General features: G+C 40.1%; 1 protein-coding gene across 1 annotated transcript; it reads left to right on the top strand.

Annotated features, from left to right (window-relative positions):
* Positions 1 to 3,085: 3,085 nt before the first annotated feature.
* Positions 3,086 to 15,488, top strand: CCT2 (chaperonin containing TCP1 subunit 2). The gene is made up of 16 exons (XM_017822193.1): positions 3,086 to 3,191; positions 4,000 to 4,074; positions 4,547 to 4,612; positions 4,707 to 4,818; positions 5,679 to 5,755; positions 6,753 to 6,865; positions 7,415 to 7,617; positions 7,820 to 7,920; positions 8,001 to 8,128; positions 9,993 to 10,096; positions 11,596 to 11,715; positions 12,260 to 12,388; positions 12,481 to 12,584; positions 13,613 to 13,712; positions 14,381 to 14,522; positions 15,196 to 15,488. Exons 1-16 carry the CDS (start codon positions 3,189 to 3,191, stop codon positions 15,224 to 15,226), a joined length of 1,608 nt encoding a protein of 535 aa, XP_017677682.1. The 5' UTR covers positions 3,086 to 3,188; the 3' UTR covers positions 15,227 to 15,488.
* Positions 15,489 to 16,945: the final 1,457 nt, after the last annotated feature.

Below are 16,945 nucleotides of genomic sequence, written 5' to 3'. Positions count from 1 at the left end.
GAAGTCTTTAAATTTGTCTCCAAACTTCTGTTTCATGTTCTGCTAGTTTTCTGTCACATCTTTGTCATGCACGTAGATTTAGATTTTTTTGTTGTGGTAGTACTGTTGCTGTCAACTATGGGCTAGTGAATCACATGCCTGCTGTTCAATGTGCTATGTTTCAGAAAACCCAAAAGGAATTTCTTAGCATAGTACTGATAAATTCTGAAAGAAAGAACTAAGAAAATAAAAAGGTTGAAGTACAGGTTGCCTTTTGGATTTCTTCTGGAGACTATAAAATATGGTGGTGATTTTTCAAAATTCCCTATTTTCTCTTTAATCCTTCCCAAGTCAATGTTTTAAAGGAATAATTGCAATAAAGGTGTCTGTAGCCAACAAATGAACAAAACCCTAGAAACAACAGGAAATGTTTTGTTTTCCTGACTCCTTAAGAAACAACATTACATGGCCCATGCATAGTGTTGGTTAGATAACTTAGACCTTTGGAAACTCAGTTCTCAAGAAGGTTTTCATATCCCTGGCCAACAGTTCTGGAGCTTTTGTAACATCCATTACATGTAATATTTCCCTACTAGCGTGATGCAGGCTTCAGTAGAAACTTTGGTTCTTTGTATCTTCATGTCAAAGCATTAAAGAGTTCCCCTTTCAGCCATATGTGCCATAATAATGATATAACTGGCCTTGCTAAAATCGCTATATATAAATCACAACAAAATGTAAATTTTCAGTTATGAGCACCTGAAGCATTAGATTTTGTGAAGAGTCTCTGTTTTCCTTCCTCAGTCAAATTTGTACCTGCTCAGAAACTTAGGTGACTGGTCTGACTGAAGTTAAGCCTTAAACTAGATTGTGACTGATGTCTGAATTACTAGTCCTTGAGGACTCTTGCTACTGTATTATTCCTACATCACTAAGCTTGTCTGCAAGTAGAAAGTCTTGATCTGAATTGAATCACTATCGGATACTGAGATAGGTGGAGGTCTGATTGAGAATTCATCCCTGAGCAATGAAGCCTGTGCTTTGCTGAGCTGTCTGGGGTGTCAAATGGTCTTTGGGACTGAAACATGCTCTGTTTCTGAACCTTGGAAGAGGTGAGGTGATTTATAGAATCACAGAATGGGTAAGGCTGGAAGGGCCCACAGTGGGTGGGCCTGCTCAAGCAGGGTCATCCCAGAGCACATGGCACAAGATTGCGTCTAGATGGTTCTGGAATATCTCCAGGGAGGGAGACTCTACAACCTCTCTGGGCAATCTGTGCCAGTGCACAGTCACCCGCACAGTAAAGTTCTTCCTTGTATTCAGGTGGAACTTCCTGTGCATCACTTTCTGCCCGTTGCCTCTTGTCCCATTGTTTGGCACCTCCAAGAAGAGCCTGGTTCCTCTTGGCTCCCGCCCTTCAGATGCATTGATGAGGTCTCAGTCATCTGTTCACAGCTGAACAGGTCCAGGTCTCTCAGTCTCTCCTTGTAAGAGATACTCCAGTCCCCTGATCATCTTTGCAGCCCTCTGCTGGACCCACCCCAGCAGTTCCATGTCTTGTACTGAAGAGCACAGAGCCGGACACAGCACTCCAGATGTGGCCTCACTAGGGCTGAGTAGAGGGGCAGGATCACCTCCCTTGACCTACTGGCATTTATGAAAATATTAAAATGATGCACTTTTTTCCTTCACTTACAGTGACTTTAAAAATTGCCCTTGGCACAACAGAGATGAGGGCTTTGTGCAGCTGCAAGAGGCAGGAACCCAGAATCAGTCCTGCTGTTGTGCTCTTCCTATTCTGATGTCGCTACTTTTACACATTATAAATCATAGCTTAGCAATAGTCAGAACCTCTTTAAATCAAACTTACTAATTTGCTGTAGCAAGTTTTTCTATGCACATTTGATCTTCCAAAGGCTCTAACTCAAATAATGGTTTAAGGCACTTTGAAATCATTTTTCCCCCAACTCACACAACTGTAGCAGCAAATGTGAATTAAAATGAATCATTGCTGTAGTGCAAATCTTTATGAATGCTCTGATTCTGAGACAGAAGCTGTTAACATTTTAGTTGGGTTATTTTCTAGCCAAAACCTAAATACTTTTCTGCATACCTATCAGGAAAACTAAAGATGCTAAAATTCAATTAGTACTCCAGTTTTCAGAATAAGGTTTGGGGGGTGGGGGGCAGGGAAAACATATCTAACTCTGTCAGGAAAACGGAGCAAAAAGCTCAAAATACTGAAGAACTAATTGTCATACTTAGGTATGTCATAATTAGGTATTGTCATACTTAAAACCAGTAATACAGGTGAAAGTTCGCAGAGTTTTAGTCATGTTCTTTTTTGCTGTCTCCATTGGGATGGATTTCTGCCACTTTGAATCTACAACAACTTTGCATATATCTGAAGTTTTCTATCTGACAGCAAGAAGAAGAAAACCAGCTGGAATTAATTCTCGTAGAATTAATCATACAAAAGAATTCTGGTTTTTTTTCTAATATGGCCAGGTAAGTAGGGGGCTTTCTGTGTGGAGGAAAAGCAGTGACAAAGCAAGGCTCTGATGTTGTCTCACACTGGCAAAGCTGCCAAAGGAATGGCTGCCAATATTTCAATATGGAAATGAAGAGGATATTGAGTTGGATTGTCCTGGGGTGTCTCCTGTGCACTGCTTTTAATTGGTGACATGAATCTCATGATCTCATAGCAGCTATATGGGATGGTCTGGCAAGCGCACTGGAGGCCAGGAGCAGTGATTAAAAATGTTTTTGACCTGTTTAAGAACTGACCTCCAAGAATATAACTGAATCGTAGAATCACAGAATGGATTAAAGATTCCAACCCCCTTGCCGCGGCCAGGGACACCCTGAACTAGACCAGGTTGCTCAAAGCCGTATCCAGCCTGGCCTCGGACACTTCCAGGAATGGGCCATCCTCAACTTCTCTGGGCAACCTGTTGCAGCGCCTCTCCAACCCTCACAGTGGAGAATCCCCTCCTCACGGCCCCTGAGCCACAGCTCCGTCCCAGCCGCAGGACTCCCGGGGCCGGGGCGGCGCTGCCGCGGAGGGCGCGGGGGCGGGGCCGGACTGCGCTCCCAGAGCGCCGCGCGCGGCCGGAAACGGCGGCGGCCGTGACGAGGTTCCGCTGGGCTCGTGAGTCGGCGGCGCTGCTTCTGCGGAGGGGGCGGCGGGTCCCGGCGGCACCGGCACCATGGTGAGCGGGGCGGCGGCGCCTTGGCCGGGGGAAGGGGGGGGGAGGCAGGGCCGGGCGGGGCGCCGGCGGCCGCGCTCCCTGCGGGCGCGCGTGTGGGGCCTGGCGGCCGCGCCCTTCCCTTCCCTTCCACGCGGTGCCCGCGGGGGGCGCGGAAGGTTCTGGAGCCGGGGCGGGACGGGGCCCCACCGGGAGCACCCCCACTCCCATCCTTCCCGACTCGCCTAGGAGCGTGGATACGATTGTTCATTTGGTGTTTGATCCTTTTGCATTTAAGGCCTTGGGTGCTTTTTAGTCCTTAAAGGCACGTGTTCGTCACTGCTATAATTAATTTTCATTGAAATGCAAAACAAAAAAAAAAAAAGGAAGATAAGAGTTCCGCCCAGATATCAAAATACTAAAGCATTACTGTGCTCAGCTAATGTGTTTTTTCGGTTCGGCTGGTTGTGCCAGTCTTTGGGCTGGTGGGGTCTGATGGTTGGTCGGGCGGATGTCGGATGTTGGAGTGAGGTGCTGGTGATGAGTCTCTCGGTCTCGGGGGTCCCATCAGCGAATGTGCACTGCAGCCTCTGGGAGCAGGTTGCACTCGGTCTTGTAATCCTTTCATACGACTACAAGATTGCAAGACAGACTTTTAAGAAAGAGTCAAGGTGAATTTATCTTAAATATACTTTTCATCAAAACTAAATAGGGTATAGAAGTAATTTTAATATTAAGACCATTGTTTAGGTTGTTAGTGTAAAGGATTTGTTTTTAAAATGTGTAGTTTTGTTAAAGCTAGAGGAATATTCTTGTGTTAACTGTGTTTTAGGCATCCATTTCTCTTGCTCCAGTGAACATTTTCAAGGCAGGTGCAGATGAAGAGAAGGCAGAAACAGCTCGGTTGGTAAGTTTAATTCTTTTAAGAAACTGGTAGTACTTGAGATAATTAAACTTCGTCTTTTCTATTGCTAAAAATACTTTCTGTGTATGATGATGTGGAACTTCTTGTCTGTCTTTCCTTGTTATGTTTGTGAACAGAAGGGAGGAGGTGTGTTGTTTATACTCACAATTAGATAAACTTCATTGTTCAAAAATTTAAATAATTTGGTACTGTAGCTCAGAGGATTGGTGTTTTATTGGAAGGTATTTCTCCCGGCTTTGAGGCAGGCTTTTTTGGTTTCTGTGAGAATTAGGTATATTTGATCTGTATGTCAAAATGTAGCAGCTAAGAAACTTGGACCCAGCCTCCATTGAGAGAAGTGTGGCTGTGAAAAGGTTGCGTTAAAATGTCTTCTTGAAAGCTGTGGGACAGTGTATAACTCTTGTGTGAGAGTAGAAATAAATTGTTCCTTAAGGTATATTTATTTTCATTTCAGTCATCCTTTGTTGGTGCCATTGCCATCGGTGACCTAGTCAAGAGCACCCTGGGGCCTAAAGGCATGGTAAGGCAGCTGCAAGCTCTCAGTAGTCCTACCTGTTAATTTAGCTTTAATGATTACAGTTTTCAACCAGTATTCTAAATCTTGCATCTTGTAGGACAAGATTCTTTTAAGTACTGGGAGAGATAGCTCTGTGACAGTTACCAATGATGGTGCAACCATCCTGAAAGCTATTGGAGTTGACAACCCAGCTGCCAAGGTCTTGGTCGGTGAGTTCTTAAAGGCATGATATTGCTTCATTTGTAACTTTATTACGTAGTTTTTATTTGTTCTTAGAAAATTATTCTTGAAATACTGTGAAAAATGGAAGGGAGGGGGAGCAGAAATCCTGAAGCAAGGAGTGCAAGGTACTGCAAGAGTTGCGGAACTCCGCAAAAGTAAGATTAAGGTATATGCTGCTCTTCAAAACTGTTCTGGGATATTGTTTTCCCTCAACCCTGGTTCGTCCCAGGAGTCAGAAGGAACAAAAGACAGCTGTGTACCCTTCTTTTTTCACTGGGAAAATTTGGAACAGAAATCTACAGGGGAACAGAGGTTCTCTCTGGTTCTCCCTAATTTAAATCTCTCTTTATAACTCAATGAACATTATAGTCTGGACAGAGTTTACCTTTGTGATCAACTGTTTTTCTGTGCCAGTGGTCCAGTTCTGGTGACGAGCAGGGACCTGAACAATTGGGTGTTCAATTTCTTAAAGATTTCATGTTTACTGGGTCCCAGTTTATCAGCAGTTCGTGTAGCATACTCAGTTATTATAGTCTTTGATGCTGTATGTATAACTTAGAGCTTCTGTCTGGCCAGATTTCCTTTTGGTGACCATCTTTAGGACTGGGGACAGGGGGGAGTAGCTCTTGACCATCACCAGGCTGGAACTGGAGAATGGATTTAAAGGATGCTGAATTAGATTTGCATCTTATGTTCTTCTGTGGCTTTTTTTAGACTTCCCTCTTTAAACAAATAGTAAGATTTGTTTTTCTTTTCCAAACTGGTGCGAGAGAAAAATAATTGCGTCTGATACTGGTGAGCATGGTATTTTGAGTCAGAACATTAATACCATGTCTTCCTTCTTCAGATATGTCAAAGGTTCAAGATGATGAAGTTGGCGATGGAACTACATCTGTCACAGTGTTGGCAGCTGAACTGCTGAGGGTGATGTATTACAGTTTTTCAAATGTGTTTCTGTTTGGCAGTGTACTCCTGTGATACCACCAGTAGGAGGTGTGTTATCCTATGTTTGTGAAGAGGGCTCCCAAGGTATGGAAGGAATAGCTTGCTCTGTTGCTGTTGAAATTGATAGGGGAAGAAAATAATCCTTAGCTATTGTATTAGCAATTTTTTTATTGTTTTAGACTATTGTTCCTTATTTATAAACTCTCAAGTATTTTAAGTTGGTACATCTTAGAAAATTGTCTTCTGTTATGTCATTATGTAAGTGAAACAGAGAAGCATTACTCTTGTAGGTCAGTTCCTGGATATTGCACTGGGCAGCATGCAGCACTGCTTAGTTGTGATGGTCAGTCCTCCAAAATCCTTTTCTATAACATTAATGAGAAAAAAAACCCTATTAAATTCTGTTCTTTGCACAAAGCTTGAATTCATACTGTTCCTTTAAACTCTGCATGGGTTTTGTGTGTATGTAAAAGTTTACACTGCAAACTTTAAACCTGAAATTACTATGAAAAAGAGAAGTGAGTAATTCTTGTTAGCAGAGCTGTGCCAGAAAAGCTGATCATCTCAAATCCAGGAACTGGGATCAAGAGTGTCTTAGAAATGATCCATCAGCTTGCCAAATTCCTCAAAAAAAAGAAGATAGCTTTTTTCCAACTACACTTTAAGTCGCATCTATATGTGAACAGGAAACTGATCTGAAACATGAAATGAAAGATTGCTGTTTTGAAACATAAGTCTGGTTACTCTTCATATTGGAGTTAATTTTTTTTTAATTCGAATTTCTTGGTGATATTCCATGGGCAGATCGTATTTGCCTAGGATGGAAAATACCTGCCAGTAAGGTGACCTTAATTTTGTTTTTATAGCTCTCTGGCTTTTACTGCTATTCAGAATTTTCTAAGTACTTAGTAGTGTCTTTCCTAGTTAGTGTAACTGTATCTTGGGGGGGGAATAATTATTAATTTCATTTAAATAGGAGGCAGAATTACTGATTGCAAGGAAGATTCATCCTCAGACCATCATTGCAGGCTGGAGAGCAGCCACAAAGGCTTCAAGAGAGGCACTTTTGAAAGCAGCTGTGGATCATGGGTTAGTAATGTCCATTTGCTGTAACTCTTTATAAAAAACTATTTAAGATCAAAACACCAATGAGGATTATAGACTACTGGTAAATTCTGTCCTCTCTTTAAAGTAGTATAAAGGTTGAGTTAATGAATTTTAATGGTTAAGAAAAAAATACTGCCTTTTTTTCAGGTGAATTACAGAAGCTTTACGATATTATTTAAAATACTTACGATGTGCAGGAACAAAATACGAGCAATAATTTGCTCCCTGGAACAAAAATCTGAGCTGTTATTTCAGACTTTATAGTTGGATTTTTAAATGTGACTGTTTTCCTTGCCTTACACTTTGAGAGCACAGACTTTCTAAAACTGAATGCAAAAGTTCTCCTAATGGAACTCGTATTTCAAATAGGTTAGATTGTGGGACAGTGGAGGGTTTCTCTGCAGCATTCCTCAAAACAGAGCATGGTACACGCAGATACAGGCTAGAAGAAGTGGGCAGAGGCTCTCAGGGGTAGCTAATGATAGTAAGGCTTTCAGACTTTCCTGTTTAACTGAACTATCTTTATTTTAGTAATGATGAAGTGAAGTTCCGTGAAGACTTGATGAACATTGCGGGAACAACTCTTTCATCAAAATTACTTACTCACCATAAGGACCACTTTGTCAAGCTAGCTGTAGAAGCTGTTCTTAGGTTGAAAGGTTCTGGTAATTTGGAGGCTATCCATGTCATTAAGAAACTTGGTGGAAGTTTGGCTGATTCCTACTTAGATGAAGGTAAGTCTTTGTATGTTGACTGTATGTGCATTCAAGAAATAAGGCTGTTAAAAGTTGCACATCTCTTTGCAAATTTGCCCTAGGAAACATTGTTATGTTACTATTAAGACAAATACTAAATATGAGGGGATTTTGTAGTAATTTAAGTGAATTGTTCTCCTTTTTTAATTTGAAGTCTTACAAGACCTTTCTGTTAATACAGGCTTTTTGCTTGACAAGAAGATTGGTGTAAATCAGCCAAAAAGAATTGAAAATGCAAAGATTCTTATTGCAAATACTGGTATGGATACAGACAAGATTAAGGTATGTGACAGAACTACTGTTGTATAACTCTGTTCTTGTAAATGCAGTTTTGATACTGAACTCTGTTTTCCTTGATATAGATTTTTGGCTCTCGCGTTAGAGTGGACTCTACAGCGAAAGTGGCAGAAATAGAACAGGCAGAAAAAGAGAAAATGAAGGAGAAGGTAGAGCGTATTCTTAAACATGGGATTAACTGCTTTATTAACAGGTATGTATTTCTTGGGAAAAGGACAGAGTTACAAAGTAGCAATATTTTAGTATTGTACTAGTGTGAAGAATATTATTTATTCCTGTGTCTAGTATTATGTGCTCTTGCCTAGTGTTTAACCGAGTCACCTGGCTGACACCAATGCTATTTTCTGTGCTTCCCCTTCTGCACCATGGTTCCCCTCTTTTTGTTTGTTTTAGTTTTGTTTTGTTTTAAAGATAATATTTATTCCAGGAGCCATGTTTACATCCGGTTGAAGCAAAGTCACTTTGCTTTATACTAACAGATTTGTTTAGTTATGAATGCCAGCAGCGCTGTTGGTAACCCATGTGCCCCCCTTCTGGGGGGAAATTGCTGCTAAAAGAGTTTGTGCTGCTCAATGCATTTAGTTCAGATTAAACCTGCTATGCTTTTTCCTGCATTAAAATGCAGGTGCTGGAGTACTGCTCCAAGTTCAGGAGGGTTTGGGATGTGTCTATGACCCTGTTGTGAACCTTTTCTTTTATACACATCTTTGAAAGTATGAAAGATAGCCATTTTCATATCTAGGTTACTTTTCTTTGTTAGCATTGTGCTGCTCTCTTGAACTGTCACAGTGCAAAACCCCATTTTTTTAATGATGAAAAACACTTCTACCTTTCAGTAATTCTCATTTAAGTGAAACTACCATAGGTTGCAAGCAATTTGACACCTGCTGGTTCAGCACATCATGTAGTGTACTGGGAACGTGATCAGCTAGTACTACACCACAGGGTAGGAGTTGTAAGAGTAGCACTGTTTTCCACAGTAGCAAAAGACTGCACTCTGAGTGCATAGTGCATCATCTGACTCACCTTGAAAATTTGTGTTAAACATCTGTAGGAATGATGAATCTCTTTAGTCCCTCCATGTATGTCTTCACATGTATTGTGTTCTAGTATAGGCAAAATGAGCACTCTGTCGAGTGAACATGGTACAAATACGGAGTCCAAGAGTCAGGAGTTCTGTTGTCAAATTGATGGAAGAGTCCTTTGAATTATGCAAAAAATATAAATGCATAACTCCATCACTGACACAGGTAGTTGTTCTAAGGAAGCTCATGTAGCCAGGCTAGGGGTATTGCAGTTAGATTGATGCTTAACTTTCAGATTTATTCCTGGGTAAAATTGGCTTCTGCTTATAGGCATGTAGATCGACTTCTTTTACTGTAGATGTTAGCCAGGTAAATTGTGCTGAGGAGATGCTTGACAAAGGTCAAGGCTGTGGATCCAGAGTAGGAAGAATCTTCTCTGTGTATACCCACCAGCACCAGTTGTCTGTTTTGAAGATAGATTAGAAACATCTTTTTTTGATGGAAATGGCTTCTCCCAGCTCCTGCTGAATCTCTGCAACACTCAATCTCTAATTTGGAAGGGAAAAAATTTGGCATAGCACTCCTGAATGGTCATTAACCATTCAGCTTTGGGTGACTTCATTCTAGAGAGAGTAGTACACATATTAATAAGTGAAGATGTTGTTCTAGTACACCCTGCTAGAATAGGCAGTTAAGTGTCCAGCAGGCACTTAGGATCAAAGGACTTAGAACTTCAAGCACATGGCTCCTTGTGCTTAGTGTGATAGTGTTTCTTCAGGGGAAGGGTATTTCAAAAAGTATCATAGTTTGAATTAATTTCTTTGGATTTAGCTTTGTATGTTTTTCTGTCACCGTGTTTGCTTCTGTGTGGTGTAACATTCTGTGTGTGGCAGGTGCCTCATACATTGACTGCTTTTGTAGCTTTCAGAAATCTACCCCATGTCCATGCTTCTGCGAATCTGGTGTCCTTGTTACTCTGGTATTTTAGAAGGTTTGTTCTGTGTGTAACAGAGAAACTTGTTTTAATTGCAGACAGTTGATCTACAACTACCCTGAGCAACTCTTTGGGGCTGCTGGTGTCATGGCTATTGAACATGCAGACTTTGCTGGTGTAGAACGTCTGGCTCTTGTCACAGGTGTGTAGAGTGTCTTGTTGTGTGAAACTTGGAGGGTCATGTTATTTGTTTGATCTTCAGTAAAGGTTAAACGTACTTAAACATACTTTTTTTCCCCAGCATCTGTAAATAACGGATCATAATGCTAACTGTGAGATATAATTTAGCAAGTTAGTGTCAGTTATTAATTTTCTTTCATATTTTAAAAATATTAAGTCCCTGCTTGATAAGCTTTTGAAATGTTTGTTTTCTAGAGAAAAGATGAAACTCAGCAATAGAAAGAATTAGATGATGACTCCACAAATTAGCACTAGTTTTTGATTCGATAATGCCATTTTGTCCAGAATGGCTGGTTTTATTATAATGATAGAGAAGACTAAAGAGTCACCCTTTGTTAAAAATGTGGGGCTGAGTCAATGACTTGAGACGGACCTCAAATGACAGGAACAGCGTGGATATTTTGAGTGGTGTTCAGTGTAAATGTGATTCTAGTAACTAATGAAAATTAAACATCTGGAATGCTTCAGTTGGTTGTCATTGCTGAAGTTAGAGATAGCTAACTGGAATGTCATAAAAAGTTGATCATGAAAATGATGAGGATGGAGAATTGCTTTGCAGGGAGAAAGGAAAGGACACTGACTTGTTTAGCTTTGCAAAACTGAAGTAGCAATTGTGTATAACTGTCTGTAGGCACATTGACACAGGCAAACACTTGATTAGAGGAACATTGCTTATATTCTGGAACAAATTCAAACCAAATTTTGTAGGCCATGGTGGATCAAATAGTATAGCTAAAAAACCAAAATTTAATAGGCACAAAATCTACTACAAATCTTGTTTTTTCTTGTACTGCTACAACTACAACTGTGCTGCAAGTTAACATGGAATAATTGAGCATGCATGGGGAATGCATACATGTAAATAGTTTTTTAATAGAAAGATTAAAGTATTAGAACAGTAGTCTGTTCAGAGACGTTTTGGTCTTTGTGGTACCTGTTTTGCTTACAGTATGGCAGTTTACAAGTTGTGTACAACACTGCTGCTACAGCGTGGCATGAGACTTGTGATTCGGGAGAGTGGTGGCCACTGGTTCTCAGCCATCATCAGGCAGGCAAAATGAATACTGTCACAAGCTCAAGTTTTAAAGCATAAGAAACTCAGTTTAGTATTTGCTAAGTACTTTATCAGTAAATACTATGAAAACTTGAAAAATACTGACATTTTAATTTAGCGAAGATGAACATTTAGTGTCTTATCCAGACAGAACTCAAAAGCATTGTAGTCCTTGTGATGTGAAACAAAACATTGATGTTTTGAGGATTTATCAGCATTGGTTGAAGGTTTCTGGTCCCATATGCTGACATAAGAAAGTTTTGGCTTATTGGTATTTTTAATTTAAATTTATTTGGGGGCAATTATGAGGGTGGGTTTTTTTTCAGACACCTCCCCTCCGGTTAGACCTTGTCTGAACAGATGCTTTTATTGTGAGCTCTGATTTCTATATGGTCTTATGTTTGTAGGTGGTGAAATTGCATCAACCTTTGATCACCCTGAGCTAGTAAAACTAGGAAGCTGCAAGCTTATTGAAGAAGTCATGATTGGAGAAGACAAACTCATTCATTTCTCTGGAGTAGCAATGGGTAAGTGTTTAATCACTAATGACATGTTGTAACCTTTGTGTTAACCCTCTGCTAACGCTATTCAGTTACGAGTGGGGCATAGGAATTTTGTAATAATTCATGTAACCATTTTTATTAAAGCCTTGCTCTCCAGTAAAAATCTCATAAAGACATATGTCCATGGTTGAAATTGTGTATGTTTAGTGTTATGTAAGTGAACAGAACCATTTGTAAGGATGGGAACCAAGACTTTGGCTTTGGGAGATTAAATTTACGAGAAAAGTAGCAACATGTCCTACTTTAAGAACTTGGGAGCTTGTTCTAGTAAATGCCAATCCTGTAAGTTTTCACGGGTTGTTTTGAGGCAATATTAATTTTCTATTAATAGCATAGTGTACGTAATTTGATTCTATCTGTGAAATGTCATCATACTTTCTTTTCCTCGCAAAATTAAGTGATATAAAACTTTACTGTAGTGATTGCGAAACCTTTAAAAATGCTTTGTGATAGCCTCTTTATGTGTCTGTGGTCTTTTTTCAAATCTTTTTGTGTTTGTGCTTTCTAGGTGAAGCTTGCACCATAGTTTTGCGTGGAGCAACACAGCAGATTCTAGATGAAGCAGAGAGGTCTTTGCATGATGCTCTCTGTGTTCTTGCCCAGACTGTGAAGGACACTCGAACTGTGTATGGTGGAGGTGAATATTACCTTCTTTATACTTGGTACATGATACATATTTCATGTTACTGTTCATACGATATGTAACATCTGTGTGTCTTCAATAAATAGGTTGTTCAGAGATGCTGATGGCTAATGCTGTTGCAGAACTTGCTGTCAGAACACCTGGCAAAGAGTCTGTTGCAATGGAGTCCTTTGCTAAGGCTTTACGAATGGTGAGTTTATTTAATCAGATTGCTGGATTAAGAGACAAAGTTTCACAAAATATACTAATTTATGACATCAGATAGTTGCTTCACTTTAAAAATTTTGTTTGTTAGAATAAAAAAGTGAAATTTAGCAACACATCTTGGATGAACAAAGGAGGAAAAGTTGTTTTCTGTCTTAGAGAAAAAGTACTGGTATTTTAATAGTTCTGCGTGTTACAGAATTGTGAATGTTCATATGCTAGCCTTTCTCTAATTGGTTTTTGCTCCTCTTACCTGCAAGCTAAAAGTGCTGCAGAAATAGCACATAAAAATCTCATCTTATTTAGTTGACATCTGATTTAGAAAAGAGCAACTCTTCTGTTCCATTAGTGCTCTACTGGTATTTGGGTGTATTCATACTCTAGTACTATCTAGAAGCTTCTAGGCTTGCATTAGAGATTGCATCGTAGTAGGAAATAAGAGTGTCATAAGAAACATTTATAGAATTGTGCTATTTGAGAACAAATTGCCTTCCTGTAATTTAGGGAAATTTTTAGGGAAAACCTTTCTTAGGAAATGAAAGACTATAGGAAAACATTTCTGCCAAGAAAATAAAATTCAAGAGCATGGTAACACTTGACATTACTTTGCACTGCTGTCACTGAAACAGTGAATGGAATGATCAGGTGGTTAATGCTTATCAGCAGGCTTATGTTCTGAAAATTAAAATATTTCTCCAGTTGTAGTCTAACTTCATGAAAGACAAGATTCTTTTTTTTTTCCCTGTCCATGTAAAATGAACCGACAAATCTGCTAACATGCTTCTGTCCTCTCTGCTACTTTCCTTACAACAGGGTCTTATACGAAATCCTTAGAAAGGCAGTTTGTTTTTTTTTTCTTTCCCTGTCTTCTAATCACTGCAATAGATCATCTGCCATGTTTTTGAAGCCTCTTCTTGAAATTCAGCTGTAAACTAGTAATGTCAAAGTATGTTTCATATTTAGTAGGGATCAGTCCCTGCGTTAATTAAAAACAACCTGTGTTTATCCTCTTAGATCCCAACAATAATAGCTGATAATGCTGGCTATGACAGTGCTGATTTGGTTGCTCAGCTCAGAGCTGCTCACAGTGAAGGGAAGACTACTTATGGACTGGGTAAGGGGCTCAGTATTATTTCTGTGCTTGAATTGCTGTTTGGCAGGCTGATCAGGCTCATTACAGTTGATCGCACATGTCTGTCGCAGATATTCAGCCGGAACTGAGTAGGTTGATTTCCGTTTGCTTTGCACAGACCTTAGGCATCCTTTATCATTTTACCAGGCTTTTGACAGTAGAGTGAAAACCTTTGTTTTTGAAGTGGATGGTTTCTACCTCTAAAAAACATTTTCCTTACTTACATTGAGTCTAGTTACATGAAGCTTAAAAAGAAAAACATTGTTTTAAATGCAACCGAAAACCTAGCACAAGCAAACACATCCTCCTCCCTGTTCCCCCCCACAATCCAAAAAGAAAACAACCACCAGAAAGTTGTAGAGAAGAACTCTGAAGTTAATATACCTAATGAAATAGTGCTGAGAGTCCTGTCGGGATCTTGTCTCCTCTTCGTAGTGTGTACAGTTTTCATCGTTAATTTTTTGTGTGTAATTGCAACGTTAGGCTTAAATCGGGAGCCTTGAGGTGAAAGACTTTATTTAATACTTCCCTTACTATCAATATGGTTTGTTTGAGCAGGTAAGTTACTGTGCTCTCACCTTCTTATAATTTCCGTAAAAAAATGCCAAGTTAAGAAAAAAAAACACAACCTCTTAATGTGTTTCTTCCAGATATGAAAGAGGGTATCATTGGAGACATGGCAGTTCTGGGAGTAACAGAAAGTTTCCAAGTTAAGAGACAAGTTTTGCTGAGTGCAGCTGAAGCAGCAGAAATGATTCTTCGTGTAGATGACATCATTAAAGCAGCACCAAGGTATGATCTGAGCATCTGAATGGTCAGTTACAGTGGTATAGAGTAACCTCCTTCTGTGGAAGAGTAGCAGTGCAGAAAAACCTTGTTCTAAAAATGCTTTATTTGAAATGAAACCTGACATCTGACTTACTGATGTTCATATTTGATAATTTTATTGCTTTAGCAATATGACCAGACCTTTAGAGCCATCAGTGAGCTTATATTGGTGTGCCTGAGTAATGCCTAGTTAATCTTAGATCAGCAGCTACTCCTGTCATATATAGCAGTGAAACATCTGCAAAAACCAGCTGACCAAAATGTAATGTATCATGCTGCTTTTTTTTTTTTCTTTTGGCGACAATTGTAATGGAGTGCTCAGCTGCTTCTGAGCTGGAATCTGCAGCTTAAGCAAAAACACGTTTGTTAAAAAGTTTGGGAAGAGTTGCTGCTCTTGGGCGGGTTATCCCATGTCCACCTGCTATCAGGTAGTTTGCACTGCTTATTGAATCACAGGTTTTTTCGCCATGATTGCAGGTGGTGTGTTAGCTTTGAGGTGATACTGCCTTTTGTGCTGTGAGATAAAGCTGGCACTGAACAGAAAATACCAGCTAAAGATTAAAAATAGGAGTGGGTGGGGAGGGGCTGGTGTACATCAGCGTGGTGGGAATTTTCTGGTTTTTCTTTTTCTCCCCAGAAAACGTGTACCAGACCATCGCCCATGTTAAATTTTCTTCGGTACCTGAGGATGTGTGGACCAGATCTCACCTAGTAATTTTTTTTTTAATGATGTAGTTTTCGTGAGGTTATGGAACAGAAGCTTGAGACAAGCAGATCTCCTTCGATGGCTCTGTCTTCAGTTGGTTTTAACTTACTGGAACTTACATGTGTTGTGGGAAGAATTCACTTTCAAGTAAAACAGGGGTTTTATACAACCCTATTCCTTCTGTTCCTCTCCAGGTTCCACTTAAAATACACAGAAATAAAAAAAATAAATAAAAAAAATTCCGATTCACTGAAGTTGCGTTTCTTTGTGTAGAACCAGGAAGGGCAGTTCCATTAGGACAGCTGCAATGCACGTCCTCGGTCCTCAGTCGCTTCAGGCAGAGACTAGGCCCTTGTGGCTTGCTGGTTGGGGTTGACCTGGTGCGTTTAGTTAAGTGGTGTATTCCAGTTTTGGCTGCATAGGTTTTGAGTTGGGATCCTTGAAACAGGCTCTGAAGTTAGATGATATCTTTTTCTTGTGGTCCTGGAATATTACTCTTCAGCTTTTTCTCTTCCTTTCATTATATAAAAAAGAGGAACCTTAGCTAATGATCAAAACTACAACTAGGTAATTTTACAGCTTTTTACACCACAAATTTTATGTAGATAGGAGTTCTGCTGAGGGGAGTTGAGAGCAAGATGCGGTTTGGGAGAGAGCAAATTCTGCACGAACAGTCTGAGTGTTTAACTATGAAGGGCTCTGGACAACTACAAACGTGTAATAGAGGGCAGTTAGCAGAAAATGTTTCAGGCTGCTTCGCATTCTCTTCACACACACCTCCCCTTTCATGTCTGCTGTAGCCTGTCTTTATATTTTTTTTCCTATTCTAGTAGTTGCTGCAAAGGCAGCATGTTTCTTAATTGGGCTGATTTCTTTATCCATGATCATAAGGAAGTCTGTGATGCCTGCAGCAGTCTGTACATGGATTTGTGATGACTGTAAGCACAGGCAAGTGGAGGCCCTGTTTCTGGAAGCCCAGAGGTGCTCGCCAAGTGTTGTGACTCTTCTGGCCCTTGCACACATAATGCAGTGCCTGGCAAACATCAGGGCAAGTCTGCCAAAGCAGAAACATTAATTTGAAATAAGGAAGTATGTGTGCAAACATTTTTCTCTTAGGTTTCCTAAAGTGGAGGGAATCTACTTACAGAATGCTCCCCTGAACTCTCAACACAGACTCTCTTCAGCTCTCCAGAAGTGACAATACTGTCTGGAGAGAGCTGTGTGAAACACAGACCATTGACAAGCCAGTGAAAGCACTTTCTCCCCCTCCCCTCAGATAAACACAGTACTGGGTCAGTTCTGTAGGAAATAAAACATTGACCTTGGATGTTAAAAAAGCCCCAAACTCTTCTGCTTTCCTTTTGTAGGAAGGAATTGTTGGAAAGAGAATTCTGTTAATTCCAAAGAGGTATGGTTTAACTTGGTAAGCTGCTACTATACTTTATTTAATTTGACTAGTAGCACACTATATGGGTGCCAGCCAAATCCATATTTGGACTTTCTTTAACAAGACAGCAAGTGCTAGCAGAATCTGTATATCTCCAAATAATTTTTCAGGCATGCAGATGACATTAAACAGTTACAAACTGGCATGGAATCAAACCTTTTCTTGAAAGTCAATTGCCCCTTCTACAGGCTGCACTGGTGAGGCAGTTCAACTTGAAGAGAGCACCACCAAGGG

This window comes from Lepidothrix coronata, unplaced genomic scaffold, assembly GCF_001604755.1.
Source record: "Lepidothrix coronata isolate B3197 unplaced genomic scaffold, Lepidothrix_coronata-1.0 Scaffold95, whole genome shotgun sequence".
NCBI lineage: Eukaryota > Metazoa > Chordata > Aves > Passeriformes > Pipridae > Lepidothrix > Lepidothrix coronata.
Note: the sequence above shows the minus strand (reverse complement) of the source record. Positions and strands in the feature narration are given on the sequence as shown.